The sequence below is a fragment of the Sarcophilus harrisii genome, chromosome 2, assembly GCF_902635505.1.
Source record: "Sarcophilus harrisii chromosome 2, mSarHar1.11, whole genome shotgun sequence".
Lineage (NCBI taxonomy): Eukaryota > Metazoa > Chordata > Mammalia > Dasyuromorphia > Dasyuridae > Sarcophilus > Sarcophilus harrisii.
The window spans coordinates 612,692,030-612,718,463 of record NC_045427.1 but is presented as its reverse complement, the minus strand read 5'-3'; the positions used below and the strand labels follow the sequence as shown (position 1 = coordinate 612,718,463).

General features: G+C 47.4%; 2 protein-coding genes across 6 annotated transcripts; both read left to right on the top strand.

The window, feature by feature from the left end:
• The first annotated feature begins 812 nt into the window (after positions 1 to 812).
• Positions 813 to 21,951, top strand: SEC24C (SEC24 homolog C, COPII coat complex component). 4 transcript variants are annotated; one of them, XM_031956488.1, is made up of 24 exons: positions 813 to 978; positions 2,084 to 2,280; positions 5,846 to 5,984; positions 9,489 to 9,661; positions 10,138 to 10,503; positions 10,992 to 11,128; positions 12,318 to 12,386; positions 13,778 to 13,889; positions 14,117 to 14,244; positions 15,532 to 15,670; positions 15,968 to 16,083; positions 16,202 to 16,326; positions 16,475 to 16,666; positions 17,347 to 17,440; positions 17,567 to 17,683; positions 17,909 to 18,079; positions 18,277 to 18,373; positions 18,483 to 18,628; positions 18,940 to 19,078; positions 19,392 to 19,510; positions 19,660 to 19,839; positions 20,037 to 20,228; positions 20,453 to 20,542; positions 20,691 to 21,951. In XM_031956488.1, exons 2-24 carry the CDS (start codon positions 2,112 to 2,114, stop codon positions 20,829 to 20,831), a joined length of 3,351 nt encoding a protein of 1,116 aa, XP_031812348.1. In that variant the 5' UTR covers positions 813 to 978; positions 2,084 to 2,111; the 3' UTR covers positions 20,832 to 21,951. The 4 variants fall into 4 exon arrangements, with proteins under 4 accessions (XP_031812348.1, XP_003755148.1, XP_031812349.1 ...); XM_031956489.1 differs by lacking the exon at positions 813 to 978 and adding an exon at positions 1,134 to 1,274; XM_031956490.1 differs by lacking the exon at positions 813 to 978 and adding an exon at positions 1,461 to 1,611.
• An 89-nt stretch (positions 21,952 to 22,040) lies between these two features.
• On the top strand, positions 22,041 to 26,409 carry FUT11 (fucosyltransferase 11). 2 transcript variants are annotated; one of them, XM_031956492.1, is made up of 4 exons: positions 22,041 to 22,770; positions 23,197 to 23,819; positions 25,227 to 25,303; positions 25,624 to 25,773. In XM_031956492.1, the coding sequence occupies exons 1-4, from the start codon at positions 22,102 to 22,104 to the stop codon at positions 25,689 to 25,691; spliced, it is 1,437 nt and encodes a 478-aa protein (XP_031812352.1). In that variant the 5' UTR covers positions 22,041 to 22,101; the 3' UTR covers positions 25,692 to 25,773. The 2 variants fall into 2 exon arrangements, with proteins under 2 accessions (XP_031812352.1, XP_031812351.1); XM_031956491.1 differs by lacking the exon at positions 25,227 to 25,303 and having other exon boundaries at positions 25,624 to 26,409.
• The last annotated feature ends 25 nt before the right edge of the window (positions 26,410 to 26,434 follow it).

Here is a 26,434-nt window from a genome sequence, read left to right as displayed (position 1 = left end):
TTTCCTCTGGTTTGCAAACATTTTTTGAGGGATTTTGGCGGTCATTTCATGAAAAAGCCTATTTCTCTGATGTATGATTATAGCCAACGTGTTATGTTTTGTTAGGTATTTGAGAGGAGTTAAATCTTTGCAGTCTATAGTTAGCATTTTCTATTTTTTCCCTTATTATCGACGTCTTCGTCGTCCTCATCTTCATCTTCCTCCCCTTCCTCCTCCTCCTCATCTTCCTCCTCCTCCTCCTCCTCCTATCCCCCCAATCTGCGAATTCTTCAGGGTCACAGCCAGGTACAGTCATTTCTGATTGGAATCCCCCGAGGGAAAGGCTCTTTAATTAACCAGGCTTGTAAAACCCACTAGGCCCTAGGGATGCCGGCGGAAGAGGGGGCCTGTCCTCTAAGCGCTTCCATTCTACTTCCAACATGCGTTTCTGCCCGCATACAAGCAGCCAGCAGGGGGCTCTGCAAAGGAGAGCACGCAGCCTCCGCAGCCGGTTGGGTCTGGGCCTCCAAGTTAACGTCCTTGGCGTCGGTGTCACCCCCCGGCTTGGGATGAGAGGTCAGGAGCACGTCACAGGAGCGCTGAGGAAGTCCGTATCAGCTGCCGGATCTAACGCCATCGAAGTTTAGACTTGAAGAGGGGGAGGGAGTTGAAGGGGCAGTCCTAGGGGAAGGGGCGGGATGTCACGGCCCTGACATAACATCTTCGCAAGGGGCGGAAACACGTCAGAAACAGCCAAGGTTCCTCTGCCGCGGCCGCCGCCATGACAGGGAGGCGGCAGCGGCTGCCTCCGCGCACGCGCAACATCCGGGCCTGTACGTCTCGTCCTAGTGAGGACGTGGCAGCCGCGGAGGCCGAGGCCTCCGTGCGCGGGGGAGGCACTTCCGGCGGCGACACGACGGCCGGCTCGGAACCGGAAGTGGGGCCTGAGAATCGCGACACCGGGAGCGCAGCCGGGTTAGGCGCTGGAGCCGTAGCCGGGTGAGGCCCTCGAGAAGGGGGAGAGGTCGAGGACAGGAGGCCTGAGGGGAGGCTGGGAAGTGACGATATAGACTAGACGTCCTGGGGGTCCTTCCTGGGCGAGCCCTGTGCGGCCGGGGAAAGGGAGGAGCCCGGGGGCGGGGCTGCGGCCGGGCGGGAGTGGACTGGGCCGGGACCCCCATTACGGCGGCCTTCACCTTCTCCCAGCACTGGCCGGCCTCCTGCCTGCCTCCTCTCTACCCCCGGATCTGCAGTGCGGGGATTACCCAGCCCCGAGTCCTCTTTGCCCGGAAGAGGTGATCCCATCGGCCTGCCTGTCCACCCTTTCAACTTTTGGCCCCGGCCCGGGGGCCGGCTGCTTGGGTCTTCCAAGTACTTTGTCAACCTCCCCCGGGCCGCTCCCCCCTCCCCCGCCGTCGGGGTCAAGGGGAGCCCGCCCCGCCCCCTCAGGATTCTGCCCCTTACTCTGCAGCGGAGGCTGGGGTGAGGCTGGAGGGGGGGCGTTGTCGCCCCCCCATGCCCCCGGGCCCCTGCTGCCGTTGGGTTTCCGGCTCTGTTGACAGCCCCCAGCGAGGCGGCCGCGCCCGAGGATGCTGTCGGTCAGCCCCCGAAACGGGGAGCGAAGGGTTGGAGGTGGGATTGCCCCGAGAGATGCCGCTGTCGGCCAGCCAGCCCAGAGCCCCTCGTTTGATTGGCCTGTCCCATCCTGGGAGCGGTGGCTCCCCTTTCTCTTCGTGGGCTGGGCGCGGGGAATGCCGAGACAGCCCTGTAACCTGGCGTGGGGGAGAGAGGGGATTGACTTGGGTTGTGTTGTGGAGAGAAGCTTTCTCCCAGAATCTGGAGGCACTGGGTGAGCCAGACTGGAGAAATAGAGATAGCGTGGAAATTGGGGTGGTGGTTCTGTTCCGGGGAAACTACCTACAGGATCAGAGGCTCCAACCAAATCTTTACTGGGAGCAGAAACTCACAGGGGACTTTGCTCAAGAACAGACTTCTGGCTACTCTCAGCACTTCTTTGGGCGGAGTTATCATATGATATGTTGCAACTTTGGAAAGCTAGTTTCTGAGCCTTCCCTATTTCCTTTCTTTTTCTCCTGCCCTGCAGGTGAGGCCAGGTTGGGGATGCACTCAAGATGAATGTCAATCAGCCAGCTCCCCCTGGGGTGCCCTATGGACAACCTCAGCCTGGCTACACGGGATATCAGTCCAGCTATGGTGGGCAACCAGGACCCATTATCCCTCCTAGTCCTTATGGAGCTTACAACGGTCCAGTGCCAGGCTATCAGCAACTGCCTCCGACAGGTAGGTGTTTGATTACTTGTAACTCAGGTTATGAAGAGGTTGTGGCAGTGTCCTGAAGAGGGACTGTGGTGTAACTACTTTATGTTATTACCACTTAGGGTCTAGTGGACTGAGTGTGGTCTTTTCCTGTTTATGGTTCTGATTCACCTTTGTGACATTTAATGGGTGTGTAGCTTCCACATTGTATCCATTGATAATTCATTGCTTCTAGATACCACCTTGAGGTGGTGTTCTAGTTCTATTGGACTACAGCCTGTCAGGTCCTACTGGCAAGGACTAGATGGAAAAGGGAAATGGCCACCTAGTCACCTTTGAAGGGATAAGTGCTTTTTAAGCTTCTGGATGGCAGGAGCCTTGTTCTGTGTCCTGTTTTGGTCTATCTACCTTGAGGGTTCCTGAACTTGGATATGGCTTTTCAGGACTGATTAGAATGAAGGAATTAAGGAACTGGCTGTTCAATAGAAGGGATAGAGTTTTTACATGTAGTCTGACTTTTTGGCCTTTTATAGATTTCTGCTGAGATCATTTACTTCTGTCACAGTCTTACTTCAAGCACCTCTGTGTTTGGAGGGCTTGTCACAATGAAATTCATTGTAAGGTTTGTACTCCTTTAGGAAGGATGGTACTAAGATTGTATGAGTAAATGGGATTCTGTGCCTTATTTCAAGTTACTCAGAGAAGAAGAAAGTACATCTTTGATGTGTGCCCAACTCAGTGTTTGTCATGGTGGTGACTTTACAGGTGTAGAGTAAGAGACCACTGAGGACTTCGGTAAGGAATGTGACGAATGAAAACAAAGTATTAGAATTCAAAATTGATAATGTTGAAATTGACTTGAGGTAAAAAAAAAAAAATTCTTAGATTTGTAACATGTCCCTACTCTATTCTGGTTCGAGACTTTGATCATGACAGAGTCCACCTTAGGCATCATAACTCCTGCCGTATCAGACTGGAGTTTGGCATCATCTCATGGGCAATCTGTGAAACAGGAACAAATTGGGAACTTTGCCATGATTCATAGGTATCGATACCTTACATTTGTACAACACTTTGTACTTCGCAAAGCATTTTCACAGACTTTTTAAGGACAATTTATATAGTATTTTGAAGTTTACAAAGTGCTTTCCTCACAACTCTGAAGTAGGTAACATAAGTATCCCTGTTTTCCAGATGAGAAAAATGAAGCTTAAAGTGTTGTAAATGATTTGTTCTCAGAGCTAGTAAATAGCACTCAGGTCTTGATTTCTAAGTCAGTACTCTTAAATATGTCATGATGCTTCTGTAAAGTCAGGTTTGTCTTGTTGCTTCTGGTGGTGGTGCTTCTACTAAGGACAAAACAAAAGAAATTGGGCTAGATTTGTGGAAGAGTATTCTGACCTAGATTTAGAAAAGTTTCACTTCTAGCTCCGGTTATAAAAAAGTTATATCTCACCTTAGGCAAGTCATTTTAATTTCAGTGAGTGTTTATCATTTGAGCAGATTAAATCAAGACTACATGATTTCCAATGTCCCTATCAACTCAAATTCTGTGATTCTGTGAAAACAGAACAGAAGTGGCATAGAAAAAATGGATAATGGAGTTTCTTTATGGGAAAAGGGGGAATTGGAGGATCAAGGTGCCCACAGAACCTCTTATGGGTATAGAGAGGAGGTTATTTCATCCCTTAAGAATAGAAATGAATATGTAGGATCATAGATTGAGCTCTGGAAGAGATCTGAAGAGTTCATTAGTTCAAACTCTTCATTTGACAGATTAGGAAACAGAGACCCAGAGAAATTAAGCAATTTATTCAGTCTCATAGTAAGTGTGGAGTTGAAGTTACAATCTGGCTCTTTTAACTCCTAAACAAGCATTCTTTCCGTTACATTATGTTACCATGGGGTCACGAATGGCATCATTTGGGAGAGGAGCCTGAAGATCGGATAAGGATAGAAATAAGCTGTTGATGGAGACTTGTCTGAATTCTGCTAGGGAAACACTTATGACAACTAAGGACTTCTGACATCTAAGTTTATCAGGGATCCAGTGTGAGTAGGTGACAGGTGGCTTCCCTACCCTCACCTGCTCTGTCATGAAATACCTTCGTAGCTAAGTTCTGTGTCATGTCCTTGTAAAACTTATCTGTTCCTTTATGACATATCGTAAATTGCTAATCCTTAGTTTAGATGCTTTTTTCTAGAATATGTTAATATTTGGGCTGTGAAAGGGCAAGACTATACTAAATAGGAGGTGTGTAAGAATCAAGTCATTCAGCATTTAAGTGCTTAGTATATGTTAGACTGTGCTAAGCCCTGGGAAGAAAAGAAAGACAAAACAGATGCTGTCCTTATATGGAGCTCATATTTTTTTTTAAATTTATTTAATAGCCTTTTATTTACAGGTTATATGTATGAGTAACTTTACAGCATTAACAATTGCCAAACCTCTTGTTGCAATTTTTCACCTCTTACCCCCCCATCCCCTCCCCCAGATGGCAGGATGACCAGTAGATGTTAAATATATTAAAATATAAATTAGATACACAATAAGTATACATGACCAAACCGTTATTTTGCTGTACGAAAAGAATCAGACTCTGAAATATTGTACATTTAGCTTGTGAAGGAAATCAAAAATGCAGGTGGGCATAAATATAGGGATTGGGAATTCAATGTAATGGTTTTTAGTCATCACCCAGAGTTCTTTCTCTGGGCGTAGCTGGTTCAGTTCATTACTGTGGAGCTCATATTTTAATGGTGAAAACAACCTGCAAACATCTATGTACATACAAGAAAGTTGCTCAGTAAACTCAAGGTTATCTCAGGAAAGTATTAGCATGTGGAGGTAAGGGGAAAGAGTTGAAAAAGGCCTCTTGCCGAAGGTGGGATTTGAACTAGCACTTGAAGGGAGTCAGAAAAGAAAGAGCAGAGATGAGCAAGGATAGAATTTTAGGCACGTGGGAGACAGCAAATAAAAAGGCATGTAGCTGAGAGATATGGAGTGACGTGCACAAGGTATAGCAAAGAGGCTAGTGTCATTGGATTATAGAGTACATGGAGTAAAATGTGAGAAAATCTGAAAGGTTGGAAGGGGCCAGATTTCTGTTTGATCCTGGGATATATAGGGAGGCACTGAAGTTTCTGAGTTGGGGACTGGGAGGAGGATCTATGCTTTAGGAAGATGATTGGTAGTGGACTAGGGAAGATAATTGATGCAGCTTGACAAACCAGAGAAGATTATTGCCTAGCTTTGAGGGGACTTCTGTTGAAGTTGAGATGTTGAGAAGGTAGAATTCACAGGGTTTGTCAGCAAATTTGATAAGAAGATCTCAGAAAGGTTTTGTGTCTAGTAGAAGACTCAATCAGTGACACTGATAGAGGGAAGGGGCGCTTTCTGTTTGGCCTTTCAGGACAAGGAGGGCTGCCATGGCTAGAAGTGACAATCGGGTTGTCATTTTCACTGTGAGGCAGCGGGAACGGGCAGTGGGTAGCTGAGCTCTCTGATCTCTATTTTGAATCTCTGGCCCAAGATGGGAAAACAAGGAGACCTTTTTGTAATCACCGAGTTTCTGTCCATTCCTCCCAGGTGTGCCAAGAGCACCACCTTCCTCGGGAACACCCCCAGCCTCTACTACAGCCAGAGCTCCTAGTGGCCAGTCTGCATACGGCCAGTTTGGCCAAGGAGATGTGCAGAATGGGCCCAGCTCCACTGTTCAGATGCAGAGGTAAGTATTGGTGTCACTTTTGGTTAGATCACATTTAGGCTTTGTGAAAGAAGGCAATGGCACACATGGATTTCCTTCCTTTTCTCGTTTCTTCCTCCTCTCTTTCCTCTTATCTCTCTTCTTTCCTTTTCTGCCCTTTGTCAACCTATTTCCCTTCTCATCTTTTTTATTTCTCTCATTTCCTTTCCCTAGTTTTCCACTATTATTGGTATATTGGCTGCTTAGTTAGGATACTATTTCACATTCTCTCCCTTGAGCTCTAGGCTTTCTGCCACTGGATTTTTTCTTATCTAGACACCATTTAGCCATTAACATTACTGGCCTTATTGAGTCTATTCCTAGGAAAGAATAGGAAGGGACTTTGAGATCCATTCAATTTGCTCCTGTCACTAGGCTCTATGTAGGGTTGGCCGGATCACGCCAGCCCTGTCTCCAAGCATAGAAGAGCAGCCCCTCTATCTCGCAGAGACAGAAAAAATGAAGACTAGGATATAACTTGACGGATGTAGCAAGAAGACCTGGATGAGAAACCAGGCAGATTTTTTGGCAGAGCAGTGCGTAGAGTCTTCAGGAGCTGCTTTTCCTTTATGGCCTTTTTCCATTAGGGCTCTTTAAGGAAAGAGAAGACGGGGGCCCCAGAATTTTGATTTATATATTGAGATAAAAGAAAGTAAGGAAAATAGCCTGGGAAAATTTCTGACCTTTGTTAGCCGAAAGCTTTGTTAGCTTTATTAGCTGTGACAGGTGACGTTTATCTTCTTGGAGTTATGAAATATGTTTGATAAGAATGCAATGAGCTCTTAATTATCCTTGCTAAGTCAAGGGAGGCTGAAGAAGCAAACATCCATTGAGTACCTACTATGTGCTTCATGAGCTAGGTACCAGAGAGTACAAAATATAATCTTGTCCACAGTGTAGTGGGGAAGATACTAATTAAGAGGAATAGAACAGTACGTGACTAAGTTCTAAAAAAGTAAGACTTATATATGAATATCGTTAATTGTAGATTACAAATTAAGGAGGTGAGGGGGCAAAGTCTACGTGGTAATGTAGTCTACCTTTCCATAGTTTGGGATGGCAAGTCTGTCTAGGCTTCTTTCCAAGGGAGTTGATAGCTTTAGCCAGGCTCCTTTAAAAATGACTTTGATTTTACTTTCAAACAACAAAATCAATTAAACACATATTATTTAATTCATACACTATGTCCATAATATCTTATTTCTGTTTGTCTTTCTCAATTTTAGGCTCTCCCACTTAGTACTTAACAGAATTTAGCCCAGTAAATTAGCCTCAGGGGACCTCAGCGTTTTCATTCGTGAAACAGAAGGTTAACATTAACATAAATGGCCTTTAAAAGCCTTTTAACCTATGATCTTCTAAGATTCATCTTCATGTATATACTTTTCTCTCTTGTTTCTACTTTCGTTACTTGATGATGTCACTTTATACAAACCTTTCCAGATTTCTTTAGTCTTGTTTAATGGCAACATGATGCTTCAGTTCAGAGTTTCTTTTTTGGCTATGTGGTCATGATCTGGTCACAGCTTCTTTGATCCTAAGGTAGCTCTCTAAGACCTGTTTTCTAGATTTTAGATGGGGTGAAATCTGTATTGGTTCAGCACTGAAATCATAGATCCTCAGTGTATTGCTGTAATGCCATTGTAGCACACTGAGATTCTATTTCATTTCACAGATATAGCATAGTTCATTCACCTAATGCAGAGTATTTAGATTGTTCATTATATTTGCATTTATGAAAAGTCATTTTTAAATAAATGCCTCCTTACCTATTGGATATCTTTTTTTATTTTACTTTATGATAACATTCTGAGTGTTCCCAATAATGGTATTATTTGATTCTTGTTTTAACTTCTAGATTTTGTATAAAAAGATTGTGCTAATTTTTAGTTCTACCAGCAATGTAGATGCATGTTTTTTACAATTTGTAATGAGTTTGTCAGCTTGTATAATTTGAAATGTCACTTGGTGCTAATATTTGAATAATGTTTCTGAACCAAATGGATATGTCTGATGGTTTTTGTTGGTGAATCGTGTCCAGTGCTTTGTGACCTGTGGCTCCTAATGTCAGTGCTGACCTTGGAGCTTTCTTGGCCAAGATTTTGGAATGGTTTGCTGTTTTCTTTTCCAATGGATTAAGAAAGGCAAACTGAGATTTAGTGACTTGTCCAGAGTCACACAGCCAATAAGTGTTTACTGCTCAATTTGAACTCAGGTCTTCTTTACTCCAGACCCAGAACTCTATCCACTCAGTAACCTAGCTGCCTCGATGTCTGAAATTAGGAAAATGCAAATACTTGAAAGTAAATAATGAAACCACACCATAAAGAATTCATTTAGAAGGAACTGAGAAGTTTTTTAGCTTCCTTCTTCTCAGTCACCTGACATTCAAAAGTATTGCCTCTTGTGCAGTGTCCCAGTCTAAGATGAACTTTCTAAGTTTGTTTTCTTTATGGCTCACATCTGTATTTTGGGAAGAAGCCTCAGATTGTATTCATGTAACTAGTATACCATTGGAACCACCAAAAAGCTGGTTCATAGTATTGTCACATAAATTTCTTTCCTTTTTTTTTTTAAATAAAGCTTTTTCTTTTCAAAACATATACACTGATAATTTGACAACATTGACCCTTTTGCATAGCCTTGTGTTTCAGATTTTCTCCTTCTTCCTCCCACCCTCTTTCCTAGACGGCAAGCAATTCAATATATGTTAAACATGTTAAAATATATGTTAAATCCAATATGTATAAATATATTCATAGAATTTTCTTGTTGCACAAGAGGAATCAGATCTCAAAAAAAAAAAAAGTAAATGAGTAAGAAAATGCAAGTGAACAACAATAAAAAGAGTGAGAATGTTATGTTGTGATCCACATTCAGTACCTACAGTCCTCTCTCTGGGGGTAGATGACTCTTTTTACAAGATCATTGGAACTGGCATCAATCATCTCATTGTTGGAAAGAGTCACGTTCATCAGAAGTGATTGTCGTATAATACTGATGATGTGTCACATAAATTTCTAACCCAACATCTCATTGTAGTGAGGAGATGATTTTGGATTCTTGAAGGCTTTGACATTAGAGTATAGTCTTTGGTGGGTCTTAGGTGAAAAGGCTTTTAATGTTGTCTCAGTGATATTCTTGAAAGAAACTTTTGTCTAAGAATCAGCCTAATTCAGTTTGGAGCTTCATTTCCAGTTTGGCAGTATGGTAATATTTTGGGGGGCAAAGGGGGAGTCAGGAGCACATTGCATCTCTTAATGACAATCTATGCAGTGAAAAATCTACTACATTGATGATCACTTGAAGAAATTTATATTTTGGGCATCAAGAATTTGTACCATTTGTGTGTAGATATGAAATGAAGTCTTGGCAGAACCCAGGCTAGGGAAAAGAAGGCTGTAAGATAGTTTAAGGGTATTGATTCTTGTCAAGTTTGCCAAGGTTTCTAGATCTTATTATTACCTCTATTCTCTCTCTCCTCAGGCCTCCTGTGTCTCAGCCATTTGTGCCGGCCCCAGTGGCCCCTCTGGTGAACCAGCCTGCTACATTTCAGCCCTATGGCTCTCTCCCAACAAGCTCACAGGTGACCACTCAGATGGCAGGAATGCAGATTAGTGCCCCGGCTGCTGCTCCTCCTCCTTCAGGGTTAGGCTATGGTGAGTGGCCCATCCTCCAAGGAATGGAGAAAAGAACATTTATTAAGTTTTTACTATGTCTAAAGCATATAAACCTTGGGGGTATAAGTAGAAAAGTAGGAGTTCCTCTAATGGATGAGACACTTTATGTAGAGGTTTTCAGTTTGCAAGTTGAATGATACGGCACAACATCTTTAAGGGTGCAGTGGCAAAGCAGGTAATCTTGTGTCTTTAGTAACAATTGCATTATTAAACCACACCAGCTTTTTATGTGGCACTACTGGGCACTGCCAAATACTTTTCTGTTGAGAGTTTTGTTTTCAGAGTCTTTGATAGTTATGACTGATAAAAACTATAAGGTTCTGTGATGATATCCTAACTCTGCTTCCCTGTACTTCTTGGTATCAAAAAATGGGAGAATTATAGTTACCTCTGTTGGGTGGATGGATAAACAACTTGTAAAATATGGTAATAACTTATCCTCTTCTGTTCTTCAGGCCCACCACCTACATCAATGGCTTCAGCCTCAGGAAATTTTCCAGGCTCCAGTCTCTATGGTTCTTACCCTCAGAACCTGGCTCCACCCACTAGCCTAGCCCAGGCTCATTCTGGTGCCCAAACTCCACAGCGCTCTGTCCCTCTTCAGGCTTCTAGCTTCCCACCCTCAGCAGCAGGGGCTCCTAGGCCTCCTTCAATTGCTGGACCACCTATGCCTGTACAGAGCTTTGGAGGGCCCCAAGTGAGCCAGACTAACCATGCATCTTCACCTTCCCCACAAGCTCAACCCCCATTGCCTGGTCCCCCAGGACCACCACCACCTCCTATGCACTCCTCCCAACCAGGCTATCAGCTACAACAGAACGGTGAGTCTTTCCCAGGTTAACTTTTTTGAAGCTGGGAGTTCTACATGCCATGATTTTAAGTATCATTTGTTTGACTAGTGTTTTTTGTATGGGATAGAGGTCATCAGCAGTTTTCCTTCCCAGGAGTTTATGATAATTATTATGATGATTGCATTGATAGAACACTTGGAGACAAAGTGCTTTTTCTTTCCCAACCCTTGAAGGTAGGAGGTAGTGCAAGTATCAACTCCATGTAACATGGGGAAACTGAGGCTTAGGGGAGTTAAGGGACTTTTCCTGGGGTCACACAGCTATTAAGCAACTTGTGACTCCAAGATTAATTAGTGTTCTTTACATACTTTACATTTGATTTTTTCCAATTTGGTGGTGAGTGAGCTGTATCATTGAACATTAATATTTATCTCTTGTGTTTGTGGAATGTCTTAGGCTTTGTGAGAGAGGTTAGGGAGAAACATGGGGGTTTTAATCCTTGTACCTTTGCCTTGCAGGCTCCTTTGGACCAGCTAGAGGCCCTCAACCCAATTATGGGGGATCTTACTCTGCAGCACCCAACTTTGCCGGTCAGCCTGGGCCTCCTCAGCCACCTCCTCCTAAGCGCTTGGATCCTGACTCTATTCCCAGTCCTGTAGGTATACTGTCTTGTGACTATGCCTGTTTGTGCATCTGTGTGCCAGGAGTAATGAACACACGTGTGAGTGTATATGTGTGCGTGTGTTATGTTCATGCTAAGTTAGAGAATGGAAACAAATCTTAAGCAACATGCCCCAGCCCTTTTCTCTCATCATCTTTCTTTTTTGGTGCAAAGTTTAGAGTAAATTTTGATTGTTATCATTTGCAGTAAGGGGAGGAGGGAGGAATATTGTGTTAGGGCAGGACATATGATCCTCCAGACTTTGTGGAGCTATGGCCAATTTTAGTGAGGTATGTCACAATGGATATACCTTGAAACTCTTGGGAACTGATCACCTCATCTTCGGAGCATGGGCTGAGACCATTTTTCCTCTTTAGATCGAATCTCTTCCTTGGAACATTCCAGTTTCATTGATACTAAGGGAAGGAGGATTTTTTTCCATGTTCATTATGGGCGTATGAATTGAAAAGCCTACAGCAGATCTACTATGTTTCAGAAAGAATGAATTTTGTCCCTGAAGGTGGTTAGAGACTTCAGAACCACTAAGAATTAGGCTAGATGCCAGGGGGCTGCTCTCTCTTGAATCAGCTTCCTGACCATTCCAGTCACAGTATTTGGTGTGTTGCTCACTCACTAATACTTTCAAGTTATCATATTTCATTGTGTTCTCTTCCTACTCTCTGTGGGGAAGGTCCCTGGGGAGGAGCCACTACTGTGATGGCAGCCTGCCTGGCTGAGGGGTAGAGTGAGCAAAGCTTTTCTCAAGTAATTGGAGCTCTTTTGGAGCAAAAGAAGGCCAGCTGATTTGAGGTCATACCCTTTCAGTGAGATGATGAGTGGGTCTCCTAGGTGGCTACCTGCTCTGTGACTGGTCAAGTGGGAACATCCTTTTTCCTCCGTGGAGTGTCACTGCCCAGATCTTCCCCATATTCTCCTTGCTTGGCATCTGTCTGTGCCCTGTGCCTTGTCTTCCTATATCACACTGAACCACCAGAGCCTTTGAGCTGAGCGGCCAGGGACATAGGGGCTTCCACACCTAGAGGGAACGTGGTTTCACGATGTTTTCTGAGCTCCAGATGTATGTGTCTAACTCCATCAGGGCTGAGAGAAGTAACATCTGCTTGTTCTTTTGTTTCTCTCCGTGTGTCTTTTTGCTGCCTTTATTATTAAAACAAACTAAAAGCAACTCAATGAGCTGCCTCCTCAGCAGAAAACCAGGCACAGAATAGACCCTGATGCCATTCCTAGCCCAGTAAGTCCGGGGGTGGGGAGTGCGTGTCTTCTCAGTGTTGGTGCCACCTGTGCATGCCGTGACTTCAACTTCACTTCATTGACTGTGTTCACCCTTTCCCCAGTTCCTTTCATCCTTCAACCCACCCATCTCCCCACTGGCAGGAACAGCATGCATTTCTCTGCTTACTATGTTGCAAAGAAAGTATAGGGCTGGGAACAGTAGCAATGAACAATGGAGGTGAAGTTTCTAGTAAGCTAATGATAGAAGTAAGCAGCCATTCTACTTGCCTCACCTGATTAATCCCTCCTCCTAGCTTCTGGTGAGGCATTATGGTTAAGATTTGGTGAGAGTAGGGGTCAGTTCTTCCCCATTTTGATGCTAGCTTACCCATTGTGGTGAATCCAAATCTCTTTAGGGGCACTGATCTATGGGGCTTCAGGATGTAGCTTAGGGACTGAACTGTCTAGAAGAGGACCTGCCAGCTTGGGTTTGAGGGATGGTGTAGCAGGTTCTGGACCTCTTCCTCATGTACTCATGAATAATGTTGACTTCTACCCTCTTTCTGCTATGGAAGATTGTGGAATATGAGATGGGGGAATCGGAAGCAGGTCCTCTTCTCCCTTACTGTTGACGTCATTTGTCCCTTATTGGGGTGACTGAAAATGACCATGGTGCTCATGGATATCATAACTGGCCCATCAAATTTTTTTCCTTCTCCCTTCAGCATTTTTGTAGGATAAAGAGAAACTGGCCTAAAATAATGTTATCTTTTCTACACTAAGGATTAAGGGGAGAATTTTAGGATTATAATTGAGTAGCAAGATGTAGCATCTTTCCTATGCTCATCTTTAGTGCTCCTTTTGAGAGAAAGGTAGCATTTCTTCCCCTCCCCACCTCACCATTTATCCTATTTGCCCATTCCATTGAGTGTGGGCTCATTTTAGATAGATTTGTTTTCACCTCTTGTTTTTCTTCTGATTCTGAATGTAACTCATGGGAAAGAAAGGGAAGTCATTTTGGGTAGAGGGAATCTGATCTGCCCTAAGGGTCCGTGTTTAGATTACCCTAGAATTATCCAAAGAGGTTGGGCAGGGTGGAATATGTGGGGCTTGAGATTTCATTGCCGAGCTCATCAATCATCTGACATATCCCTCCTCCATCCCCTAGTTTTGCCCACTTGGAATGCTGCTGGCTTGAGAGTGGGGATTGTAAGGGTGAGGATTGGGTTTGTAACCATTTGTTGGTATCTCACTGGAGAGGGACCTAAATTGAGAAGGTTGGGGATGTGTAAGTATATTACTTGGTAAATCATCAGAGTGTGTTGTACAACTCCATTCTCTTCCATTTCTTGTTTTCTGTTGCCTGATTTCTTCCTTTTTACATTTACCTCATTGCCCTCATTCCTACAGATCCAGGTCATTGAAGATGACAGGAATAACCGGGGTTCAGAGCCATTTGTCACTGGAGCACGAGGCCAAGTCCCACCCCTGGTGACCACCAACTTTGTAGTGAAAGACCAAGGTGAGCAAGGCACCATCACTTTTATTGCTCATCCCTGAGGGACCTTCATAAATTGGATGGAGGTAGACTTCATGGTCTGGAGCTTGAGAATATGTTTTAGACATGTTTAATTAAGACATAGTCCTTAATGGCAAGCAACAAGGCCCACTTTGGTACTGGTTTTATGTCTGTACATAGGAATGTAAGAAAAACTGATCTAAGTCTGGTTCTCTACTTTTTTTTTGCAGGGAATGCAAGTCCCCGATATATCCGGTGTACATCATATAATATCCCTTGCACATCTGACATGGCCAAGCAGGCTCAGGTGCCCCTGGCAGCTGTCATCAAGCCACTGGCCAGGCTGCCCCCTGAGGAGGTGAGTATCCTGGACAGTGGGGTTAGGAAATAAGGAGGTGGGAGTAAATGGTAGTCAGAAGAGTCAGTGTTTATTGAGTGCTTTAAATTTTGCATAGTGCTTTACGTAGAATTTTGTTTGATACAGTAGTTCTATTTTTATTAATCCCATTTTACAGTTAAGGAAATGGCTCAGAAAAGTTGCACAGTTTGTGTCTTAGGCATAATTTGAGCTTGAGTTTTTCTTGACTCCAGCATGCTGCTTACTCCCCCCCCCCCTCCCCCCCCCAAAGTAGGGATAGTGATGGCATTTTAGCTGTAAGCATATGTAGCCCAAAGGCCTCAGTGTTTATCATTCTGAGGCCTTTGTTTAGAAAGAATCAATAGTGATAAGACAGGGTAGGGGGATTTGGAGGTTCCAGCCTGACAAAAGACAGTTTGAGTAAAAGGGGTGGGCTTTGAGTAACCAGTTCCATTTCCCCCTTTGTCATCTTCCACACTTGAATGGGGCAGGGGAAAACAATATTTCTCTTCTGCCTAGATCCTTCTCTTGTTACCCAGTCCCTTAACAAATAGACTACTTGGCTAATAATTAAGCAGCCACCTTAAATAAGACGCTTGTGGGAGGATCCACAGCACATGTGTCCCAGAGACCTCAAAGACAGCTCTGGGAATGGGGAGTGGAGGGGAGGGCTGGTTGAGTGTGACCTTAAATTGATGATTATTCCTATCCTGACCCATCTGGTTTTGGAAGGGTTATACTGAGTTTGGCTGAAGGTTTAGACCCCTACTTTCCATTTCTGTGTTACTTAATGTCTCTGCTCACATCTTAGGAGATAGTTAGGTACTTGGCTGGAGGATTCTCACCTGCTCGTGTTCATCAACCTAAGGGAACAACAGGAGTCACTGATACTTAGGAATGGTGGAGGGCAAAAATTATAGATACTTCAGAGGAAGGCAGGAATCTCACATATTTAGGAGGAGTTGAGTATAGAGGACAAGGAATCTTCAGCTCTGAGCGTGAGGAATGAAAACAGGATCTGAAGTAAAAGTTTCCAAAAGAAGCTGGGAATTTCCTTCTTGGTTTGTTACAGCCGTCAACTAAATGGGATGAGCATATTTAGGGATGGGGGAGATTACAGTATTTATACTTTGAGGGACATATTTCCTGTGACCATTGCTCCCTTCCCTTTTTCCCTTCTTCCATCTCTGCCTTCCCCCATCCCCAAGTCGTCATTCCTTTTCCTTGTCCTGATGCCTGACCCACCCTAGTTTCCCCGTGTCTCAGCTCCTCCCCTCTCTTCTCTAGGCTCCTCCATATGTGGTGGATCATGGGGAATCAGGCCCTGTGCGCTGCAATCGTTGCAAAGCCTACATGTGCCCCTTTATGCAGTTTATTGAAGGTGGGAGGCGCTTCCAGTGCTGCTTTTGCAGCTGTGTTACTGAAGGTCAGTCTGTGTGTATGTGTATGTTTGAGGGCGGTGGGGGGGGGGGGGGGGGGGGGGGGGGGGGGGGGGGGGGGGGGGGGGGGGGGGGGGGGGGGGGGGGGGGGGCAGAGAGATATGTTTGGGATATAGCAGTCATTAATTGCTCCAATTGAAGGATATTGGGGAAACGAGAACTTATGGAAGTGTGAAGCTAAGAGTTTGAAGTCTGAGCTTCAGTATAGGCTACCCTTTTCTTATTCGTGGAAGTAGACAAAATTTTTTTTTTTTTTTGTAATATTCCGTCATCCCCTTTAACAGTTCCTCCCCAGTATTTCCAACACCTGGATCACACTGGTAAACGGGTAGACTTTTATGACCGGCCTGAGCTTTCCCTGGGCTCTTATGAATTCCTGGCTACCGTGGATTACTGCAAGGTGAGGTCAGAGGCTGCCTCTGTTTGGGTCCATCTTCCTTCTTTTCTGTTTTGTCCTCCTGCCCCTCTGTCACCCTCTTGATAATTTTTCCTTTTCCTCATGCTGTTTTCTACCTCAGAACAACAAGTTCCCTCGCCCCCCTGCCTTCATCTTCATGATTGATGTCTCCTACAATGCTGTGAGAAGTGGCCTTGTCAAGCTCCTCTGTGAGGAGCTCAAATCGCTTTTGGACTTCCTGCCTAGGTGAGAGACCTAATTTCTTCCTCTCCCTCCGGGGTCATGGGACAGCCAGGTTGCTAAGGTGACCACTAGCCTGACAACCTTCTGGATGATGGGGTGTCTGGCATGTAGATGGAAGGGAGCATCTGCTGAGGAGTGTCCCCTCCTACAGGGAGGGCGGGGCCGAGGAGTCAGCTGTCCGAGTCGGCTTTGTCACTTACAACAAAGTGCTGCACTTCTACAATGTGAAGAGCTCTTTGGCCCAGCCCCAGATGATGGTGGTGTCCGATGTGGCTGACATGTTTGTGCCGCTGCTGGATGGCTTCCTGGTCAACGTCAGTGAGTCCCGGACGGTCATCACCAGGTGGGGTCCTGGGCCAGCTGTTGGGGTCATAGTAACTTAGGATGGAGGTTGAAAGAGGGAAGGGAGTAGGCAGCAGCTTTCTATGGAGATCTTTGGGTTTGGCTCCCAGGGTCCCTGGTGGGATTCTGCTTTCATCCTTCACATTGTTGCCTAAGTAATCTTCTGAACATTCGCCTCCTAAATAAAATAAGAACTTGGCCTGCTTCTCAAAACTTTTCATTATCTGGCTCCATCCTCCATTTCTACCCGTGACATAGAGGCTGTTCCAGCTAATCAATACTCCTGCTCTAGGAACCTCTACACCTCATAAAAACTTTCGTTTCCTGTAACTCGCCACTTCTGGGGCCTTCTCCTCCCCTTCTTGCAACAAGCTGAGACTTCTCTTTTCAAATTTCTCATTGTCCTTTCAATTTCTCTTTGGTACTCATATTCTGTCCTTATAATTAATAGAATTCATTTCTTAATTTTCTTAATAGATGGTAAGTTTCCTGAGGGCAGGACCTGTGTTACTTTCTGTTTACATCCCCATTACTTGACACAGTGCCTTGCATCTAACATGTGCTGGATTAAATTGTAATTGGGAGTACAGTGTGCAGTTGGAAGGTTTGACGGTTGGGCCCTAGATGGATAGGAAGATGATGGAAGGAAACGTTCAAGACTGACTTTTCGTACTCCTTCAGTTTGCTGGACCAGATTCCAGAAATGTTTGCAGATACGAGGGAGACAGAGACAGTCTTTGCTCCTGTGATTCAGGCTGGAATGGAGGCCCTGAAGGTAGGCACAGCACTGTAATGGGGTGGTTAGGATAGAGCATGTCAGGTGTGACTAGCCCCTTCAGATATTAGCTACTAGAAAGAAGCATCTGCCTAGTAGCAGTTCATGGCTCTCCTTCCTCTACAGGCTGCTGAGTGTCCAGGGAAGCTGTTTTTGTTCCATACATCTCTACCCATTGCAGAAGCCCCCGGGAAGCTGAAGAACCGAGATGACAGGAAGCTTCTTAACACTGACAAGGAGAAGGTGGGGTGGGGCAAGGGCTTAGATGACCATTCCTTATCCCTATCAAGTGTGTACTTCTTGACACGTTCCCTGCTTCTCAATTAGCCTTCCACCCTTCTTCAGAAATAAGCTGGGATTCATAGTAGCTCCCTGTAGACATGATACATTTTTTGTATCTTACATAATACTCAGTAAGTATTAAAATATTTGTTGATTGTAACTTTGTCTCTTTCTCTCCTTTTCCAGACTCTTTTCCAGCCACAAACAGGCTTCTATCAGTCCCTGGCTAAGGAGTGTGTGGCCCAGGGCTGCTGTGTGGACCTGTTTCTCTTTCCTAACCAGTATGTAGATGTAGCCACCCTTGGGGTAGTACCCCACCATACTGGTGGCTCCATCTACAAGTACGCTTGCTTCCAGGTATGGATTGTGAACACTTAAACCAATAGCAAAGATGGTGGCAGAGTTGGGAGTTTCCATCCTACTTAGACTGTTGATGACAGTGTCTAGAGACAGCTTATGGGCTTGAGGGGCCCAGGAGGAATAGTTCATGGAAGTATCTGGTGGGTGGATGGAGGGATAGTCAGTGATATGACTTGAGGCCTGGGAAACTGCAGGTGGAAAGTGACCAGGAGCGCTTCCTCAGTGACCTACGTCGGGATGTACAGAAGGACGTCGGCTTTGATGCTGTGATGCGGGTCCGGACAAGCACTGGTTGGTCCCGGGACAGGAGGAAATCTATAAAGGAGGGAGGTTTCAGGTAAGGTTTGCAGAGCTGCTGTGATGTGGGGCCTTTGTCCTGGCCCTGTCTTTGTGGTCTCAGGTATCCGGGCTACAGATTTCTTTGGGGCCTTCTACATGAGCAACACGACAGATGTGGAGTTGGCAGGTCTGGATGGAGACAAGACGGTGACTGTAGAATTCAAGCATGATGATCGCCTCAGTGAAGATAGTGGAGCCCTCATCCAGGTTAGAAAATGAAACCTCGCAAGGAAATGACAGTGAGTCTCTCTGTGAGGAGCCATCCTGGGAGTTCCATTCGTGTTAATGGTGGCTCTGTGACCCTGGGCATACCACCCTAACAGTCATTTGGCCAAGAATTGCTGCTGATGCTAGATTCCCTACATAGGCCAATGACATCACGGGTCCATACTAACTTCTCAACCCTCCCAAATCATTCTGCTGTGTGTGAAGGGGAAGAGAGAGAGGAGGGAGGAGGAGGTGAGTAGGGGGTGAGAAAGGGTGCAGGTTCCACTTGACTCTTGATCATCTCTGTCCAGTGTGCCCTGCTCTACACCAGCTGTGCTGGGCAGCGGAGGCTCCGCATTCACAACCTGTCACTGAACTGCTGCACCCAGCTGGCTGACTTGTATCGGAATTGTGAGACTGACACACTCATCAACTACCTGGCCAAGTTTGGTGAGAGATGGGCACTTGAGTAGGCAAGGACTAGTGGGGGACAGGACTCGGAGATCTATTTAGGTTTGATGAGATGAATGTGAGATGAGTACCATGGGCACTCCCCCTAATAACCTGTCTCAATTTCTTTATCCTTAAAAAAAAGGGATAAGAATCGCTACACTCCTTCTTAGGGTTGTTGTGAGGATGAAGCAAGATATTTGCAACACATTTGCAAACTTTAAGCCACTATGTAAATGTTAGTTGTTACTTTTTGTGTCTTTTTATAGCAGGGTGACTTGTAATGATTTATTTTGCATTTTTCCTCTCTCAGCATACCGGGGGGTACTAAGTAGTCCTGTGAAAACAGTACGTGATGCTCTCATCAGCCAATGTGCTCAGATCTTGGCCTGTTACCGAAAGAACTGCGCCAGCCCGTCTTCTGCCGGACAGGTTTGGGAACAAGGGGTGGATGCAAATGTGTTGTTGGAGTGGACCTTATGTTGTGCTGCAGAGGCGATGAAAAGAAGGGAGGAAGCCAGGGCTGGTTTTGAGAGGAATTCGCCCAGAGTGCCTCAGTTTTCCTCCTCTTCCTCCCTCAGCTCATCCTTCCAGAGTGCATGAAGCTTCTCCCTGTTTACCTGAATTGCGTGCTGAAGAGTGATGTCCTGCAGCCGGGGGCCGAGGTCACCACTGATGACCGGGCCTATGTCCGGCAATTGGTCACTTCCATGGATGTGGCTGAAACCAATGTCTTCTTCTATCCTCGACTCCTGCCGCTGGTGAGGATGAGGGTTGGTGTGTGAGCTCCTGCTAGGAAGAAAGTGAACTTGGGGGAAGAGCAGGGGAAGAAGGTCAACACCAATGACAAGCCGAGAGCTTGGCCTGAGAGAGAAAAGAATCTGACCAAGTTGGCATTATCTTGTTTAGGGTTTTATTGGTTCTGGCAATCTGATACTCTTTCCCTTCCCCAATCCAGACAAAGGTTCCAGGGGAAAGTAGTGCAGAACCACCAGCTGTCCGAGCCTCCGAGGAACGCCTCAGCAAGGGAGATGTGTACTTACTGGAGAATGGGCTTAACCTTTTCCTCTGGGTTGGGGCCAGTGTGCAGCAAAGTGTTGTCCAGAGCCTCTTCAGCGTCCCTTCCTTTACACAGATTAACAGTGGCTTGGTGAGGGGCTGGGCTTCCAGGGAATCTGGGAGGGGGAAAGAGAATTGTGGGGTGATGTTAATGAGCAAAGGCAGTTTCGGAGACATGGTCCCTTGTATGGGATCTTTTGGTCTTTACCGGGTATTTAGAGAGGCATTGTCTTTGCTTCATGGGTCTGTATTGAGGACAGGGCTGAGATATGGTGACTTGGCCATAGGGGAAACTGTGAATTCTTTGTTCCTTAGAGTGCCCTGCCAGTCCTGGAGAACCCACTGTCTAAAAGGGTGCGTGACCTCATCGATAGCTTCCGTGCACAGAGATCCCGATACATGAAGGTACTGGTCTTTTCCCAAGTTCCCCTTGTGTCATTCACTTCCCAAGGTCTTATGGGGCCAAGGATGATCCTGGGGAGTCATGGTGGAGGAGAGACATTGGGTTGGTTTGTTTCTACCATCCTCCCATGTAATCTCTGCTCTGTACCAGCTCATCGTGGTGAAGCAAGAGGACAAATTGGAGATGTTGTTCAAGCACTTCCTGGTGGAGGACAAGAGCCTGAATGGGGGTGCATCTTATGTAGACTTTCTGTGTCACATGCACAAGGAGATCCGGCAGCTACTGAGCTAGAGGAAGTGGGTACAGGGCAGAGGGCTCCACGCCAGCTCCCCACAAGTCCTCCAGGACAGCAGGGAAATCTGGACAGTTGCATATATTATAAGTCACGTAAGCAGAGATCCCCTCAGTCTCAGGAGGGTGGGGGAGGGGATGGGGAGGGTAGTCCCTCTCTGGGTCCAAGTGTCTCACCACTCAACTATGTCCTGCTGCTGGCAGGTACTCCTATCCCCCTCTTTCCTGCTAACCCTGTCATAATGAATGTAGTTTCTCAGTTCACTGTGTGTGACTCAGTGTTGGGGGTGCAGAGGCACCCAAACTCTGGGAATGCTCTGTGTCCATTTGGGCCAGCCTCTAATCAAAAGAGGGGGCCAAAGGAGTGAATGGTGGGCCTCTTGGGGGTTGGTCTGGGGTCCCACGGGACAGAAGAGAGGGCTGGGGGCTTCATTCTTTTAGCTGGTGCAGCCCTCTCAGTGACTTCCTATATTAGGGATGAAATGTAGGGGGCACAGGAGCTGGGGGTGGGGGGCTCCAGTGCTTCTGGGGTGGCCCAAGGGCCTGAGGGGAGCAGCTGACCCTGAGGGGCAGGAGGCGGGGCTGGGGGGAGGAGTTGGCCCCATGCTGGTGTTCCCTCTGGGTGGAGACCCCGGGGCCCTTCTTGGAGTTGGACGAGATGGTGAACGGAGGGGGCTGAGGATCTGTCATCGAGCCCCTTTGCCGTGGGGATGTCTCACACTGGATGGTTCTGTAGGGAGCCTGGTCATCAACTTGCAATACCTCACAGAGCCAACCCTCCTGGCCCTGACCCGCAGCCTTGCCCGGCCCCAGCCTCCCCGTACACCTCCCCCTCTCCCTCCCCAACCTCCGGGGCTGGAGTTGGAGAGGCCCGATGGACAGTGGAGCAGGACCTTTGGCCTGCTCCACACCGCGGTTGCTGGCACTGACCCGTAAGGACAGCAGAACCTTTTTAAGAGGCCCGGTCCGAGAGCAGGCATTGAGCTGGAGGTGGGTGGGCCTGGCTCCCCTTTGGACTCTGCCCCCCATCCCGGGACGCCCGGGCCTCTCACTTCTCCTCATTGGTTTATTTTTTCAATGCATCTTTAATTTGTAAAGAAATAAAATAAATTAAGACGTATTCAATCGCCTGGTTCTTGGTTCCACCTCCCCTTTGGACTTCCAGAGTGGAAGAGGCGGGCGCTGGTCGCGAAGAGCTGCGCATGCGCGGAGGGGGAGCGGCGGCTCTTCCCTGTCCAGTCAGGCCGGTAGGCCGAGGCCGGGAGGAGGCATGGCGGGCGTCGGCGTGGCGCTGGCGGCCGCCTTGATGTTCTGGGTGGGCGGGGGCGAGCCGGAGCCCTTGGGTGAGGAGTGGGCGGAGCCCTGGGCAGGTTCGGTGTTCCAGCCGCCGGCGGCGCTGGGCTCGGTGGGAGTGGCACGAAGCTCGGGGGCGCCGGCGCCGGACGAAGGCCAGCTACCCGTCTTGTTGTGGTGGAGTCCCGGCTTGTTCCCCCACTTCCCCGCGGACTCGGAGCGCATCGAGTGTGCGCGCGGCGCTTGCGTAGCCTCCCGGGACCGACGGCGATGGCGAGAGGCGCGCACACGCGCGCTGCTCTTTTACGGTACCGACTTCCGCGCTTCCGAGGCGCCGCTACCCCGCCTGTCTCATCAGAGCTGGGCGTTACTGCACGAGGAATCGCCGCTCAACAACTTCCTTCTGAGCCACGCGCCCGGCATCAGCCTCTTCAATCTCAGCGCCACCTTCAGCCGCCGCTCAGACTATCCGCTGCCGCTGCAGTGGCTCCCAGGGCTCGCCTACCTGCGCCGCGCCGCGCCTGCGCTCCAGGAGCGTGCGGCCTGGCGCCGCCGCGGCTACGCACCGCTCCTTTATCTGCAATCCCACTGCGACGTGCCTTCGGATCGCGACCGCTATGTGCGCGAGCTCATGCGCTACATTCCGGTGAGAGAACCAGATGAGGGGCGGTTCAATGAAGAAGGGGGCGGTTCCGGGATGGGCTCAGCGAGGAGAGGGGAGGTGGTTATGGGGGAGGCGGAATCCGGTAGGAGAGGGGCGGTGCCCGGGAGTGTGGGATGTCGGGGCGTCTTGACGTGCGTGTCTGGAGAGGAATGGACGGGGCCGGCGAAGAGAGGATTGTTTGGGGGCGTGGGAGGACATAGTGAGGGGGAGGAGAAAGCTGTCTTGAGGGCGGGGCCAGTGAAAAGAGGGGCTGTTTGGGGGCGTGGTCAGTGAGAAGCGGTTTTAGAAGTGTGGGGGAAGCGTGGGGAGGGAGAAAGCGGTCTTGGGGGCGGGGCCAGCTAAGAGAGGGGTCGGTCTAGGAAGCGTGAGGGAAGGAAGGGCGGCCCTGAGCTTCTTCCCGCCCCCCAGGTGGACTCGTACGGCAAATGCTTGCAGAACCGGGAATTGCCGGCTCGGCTGCGCGACACTGCCACGGCCACGTCGGAGGACCCCGAGCTCCTGGCCTTCTTGGCCCGCTACAAGTTCCATCTGGCCTTGGAGAACGCCATCTGCGAGGACTACATGACGGAGAAGCTCTGGCGGCCGCTGCACCTGGGGGCCGTGCCCGTGTACCGCGGCTCTCCGGCCGTGCGCGACTGGATGCCTAACGAACGCGCCATCATCCTGGTGGACGACTTTGAGTCGCCGCGGCAGCTGGCCGCCTTCATCGATTTTCTGGACCGGAACGACGCCGAGTACGCCCAATACCTGGCCTATAAGCAGCCCGGGGGCATCACCAATCGGCTCCTCCTGGACAGCCTAGAGCAACGCGAGTGGGGGGTGAACGACCCCCGGCAGCCCAGCTACCTGGAGGGCTTCGAGTGCTATGTCTGTGACCACGAGCTGGCCAGGCTGGCCGCCGAAAGGGCCCACGAGGCCGATCCCGGCCGCGTCCCACCCCCGCCGCCTCGGATCGCTCAGCACTCCCACATGGCCTGCCCTGAGCCCAGCCCCGGCTTTGGGCGGCTCGAGGAGATCCCCGAGAACGACAGGTGAGGGGAGACTCTTCAGGGTCACAAGAGGGAGGGGGGATCTTTTTGGCCCGGGGCTTTAAGAGATAGGCGAGGGGAGGGGTGGGAGGATGTTGGAATCCTAGTGTCAACTCAACTTGAAACAAGGTGAAAATTCAAGGGAGATGTCAGAATCCTAGCGTTAACTCAATGGGATTATTGGTTCACACCTTAGAGCGAATCCTTACAAGGTGATAAGTCGCTAATACTCAAATGTTGGATGTTTTTCTTCTTTAATATGATAAAATAAAAGTTCTCTCTGGGAGCAGGTTGGTTTCTTGGGGAGGTTTTCTGGAGGCAGCCTTAGTTTCAGTTGAAAGTAATAATTGCCCAGCCAGGTGTTAAAAGATCAGATCTTTTATTGTCTCCAAAATAGCCCGGTTAGTTGAGGCCTATCTCTCTGCTTGGTTCTAAGAGCTCTTGCAGCTTTGTCCTTTGCCTCTGCTTTCTGCAGCCTCCAGATGGAATGAATCTCTCTTGCCTCTGAGAGAGGGCTTCTGGCTCTCAATCTCCCAGAGTGCTGAATCTCCAACCCCTGGGAATGTTCCCAAGTAAAAAACTCTGGAGTGGCTCACTGGAGCTGTATTTATGCTGCTTCTCCGAGAGTGGGATTGTGGGATATCTCCCAGTGTGCTCTGTGGCCCTAAGAGCTTCAAGGGAGGTGTGAATTCAGATATCTCATACTAAACCTTGAAATCTCCCAAACGTGTGAACTCCAATGAGTACTTAAATATTTCTTGCTTATAAGAGCTCTCTAAAGGTATGAACACAAGCATTATTGCCTATCAGTTGTACTTAATACCTTGTTTCAAGTTTGGCCCATAACATCTCCTCATAGGATGAGATTAATCACACTGAACTATGCTAAATTAGATAATTATTGTCTCTATCAACTCTAATGACTTAACAGTTCGTAAAGATTCCAACATCAGAGGAGAGACCAATCTTGGTCAGTGTTGGGCTTCTTGCTCTTTGGTAGTGATGGGTCCTGGAAGGGCTTTGGGTGGGAAAGGTTTACAAAGGAGAATCTGGTGGATGTATTGAGCTGAGTGAGCAGGAAGACCCACTTGTGAGGCCACTACTCCTTTGGTCATGATAACATGGACTTGAGATGGGGTGGGGTGGGAAAACGTCAGAGCCTTGTGGAGGGAACTTGGGATGCTGCTGTCCATATTAAATAAGCCCTTGAGAGACAAGGTCACAGCTACAGCTAATGCTGGAGTGCTCCACAATGTCACAGTAAGTCTCCCTTAGTACTATATGAGTAGCAACTGCGTTGGGCAGCAACTGGCAGGTGAGAATTGGTTTTTTAAGAAGCTGTTGCTGATGATTGAGGGCTGGGGGGCTTCTAAGTCTAAAGGTCCTGTCTTGTGCTTACTATATGCTTAGGTCTATGCTAGGATGGACCACAGAAAGGGTAGACAATTGGGCGTGGACAACTGAGGAACACAAGCTACAGGGGACAGGTACTTGTAGTTAAAGCTCTTTGAAAAACCAAGGTCCTTGGGAAAGCAAGCACACCTCTCATAACCCAGTTCTACCTGGTTCTGCCAGACAACCAGTCTGCTCTGCTGTGTGATTGTGGGTGTTTTTCTTTTGCTCTTGCATGTTTCAGGGATTTCAGGCCATGTACATGATCTCCGTGATTTTCCTACTGTCACAGGTATTGGGTTTTCTACCTTTCTGGGCCATACCAGTGTGTATCTACTATTAATTTAGATACTTGCTTGCTATCCTTCTAAATTTACCAAGAGCTCCATAATTCAGTTCTCCTTTGATGTTTCAGCTGGAAAGAGATGTGGCTGCAGGATTATTGGCAAGGCCTGGACCAGGGTGAGGCCCTCACCACCATGATCCACAACAATGAGACACACCAAGGGAAGTTTTGGGATTACATGCATGACATCTTCCTCCGAAGGAACCAGCATCTCCAGCCGCCTACATGAGTGCCCTTGGCTGAGGTGGGAAAGGGTCTGGGAGAAGACAGAATCCTTTCTATTTTGTGACTTAAAGGGGGAAAAAAAAACCACTTCTTAGATAGAGATTCCCAGCACATCCCCCTCAGATTTGCATTGTCATGCTATATTTAGCATGTGGTTTCTAGAAAAGTCCCTCTACCCTCTCAAGGAAGAAGAAAACAGAATTGTTTATTCTCTGGCAGACTGGTGAAAGGTGCAGCTGCACCTGAAAGGTGAAAGCTGCATTCTGACTGGTTTTATTTAGAGAATTGATCCCCCGGGTTAAATGGCCAAGACTACTCAGTTCTCCAAACTTTTCATCTTCTCAGGTCAGATCTATGCCAACATCCCTAAGCCTAAAATGTTAGAATTGTAAGGAATTTTGTAGGCTCCCTCTGCCCTCCGTAGCCATATTTATTTATTTTTTTTAAACAAATTGAAAAATGAAGGTCGGGTGAAATAAGAGCACTTTTGGAGTATATTAGTGAAAGACTAAAACTGGGTTTTCTGAGCCTCAATTGAGAGTTCCCTTCACAATACTACTCTGCTTTAGATAATACAGTGGAGAGAATCTTCCTGGAGTCTCTGTGACATTAAGATATACAAAGAGGCAGCCAGTCAACCAAAAAACAATCTTTT

Bases quoted from the DNA above. Each gene is read 5' to 3' on its own strand.
- SEC24C (XM_031956488.1), top strand. From the start codon at position 2,112: ATGAATGTCAATCAGCCAGCTCCCCCTGGGGTGCCCTATGGACAACCT. The intron at 5,985-9,488 runs GTAAGTATTGGT...CTCTCTCCTCAG, and splicing joins TCCACTGTTCAGATGCAGAG to GCCTCCTGTGTCTCAGCCAT. The intron at 17,684-17,908 runs GTGGGGTGGGGC...CTCCTTTTCCAG, and splicing joins TTAACACTGACAAGGAGAAG to ACTCTTTTCCAGCCACAAAC.
- FUT11 (XM_031956491.1), top strand. From the start codon at position 22,102: ATGGCGGGCGTCGGCGTGGCGCTGGCGGCCGCCTTGATGTTCTGGGTG. The intron at 22,771-23,196 runs GTGAGAGAACCA...CCCGCCCCCCAG, and splicing joins AGCTCATGCGCTACATTCCG to GTGGACTCGTACGGCAAATG. The intron at 23,820-25,623 runs GTGAGGGGAGAC...TTGATGTTTCAG, and splicing joins GAGATCCCCGAGAACGACAG to CTGGAAAGAGATGTGGCTGC.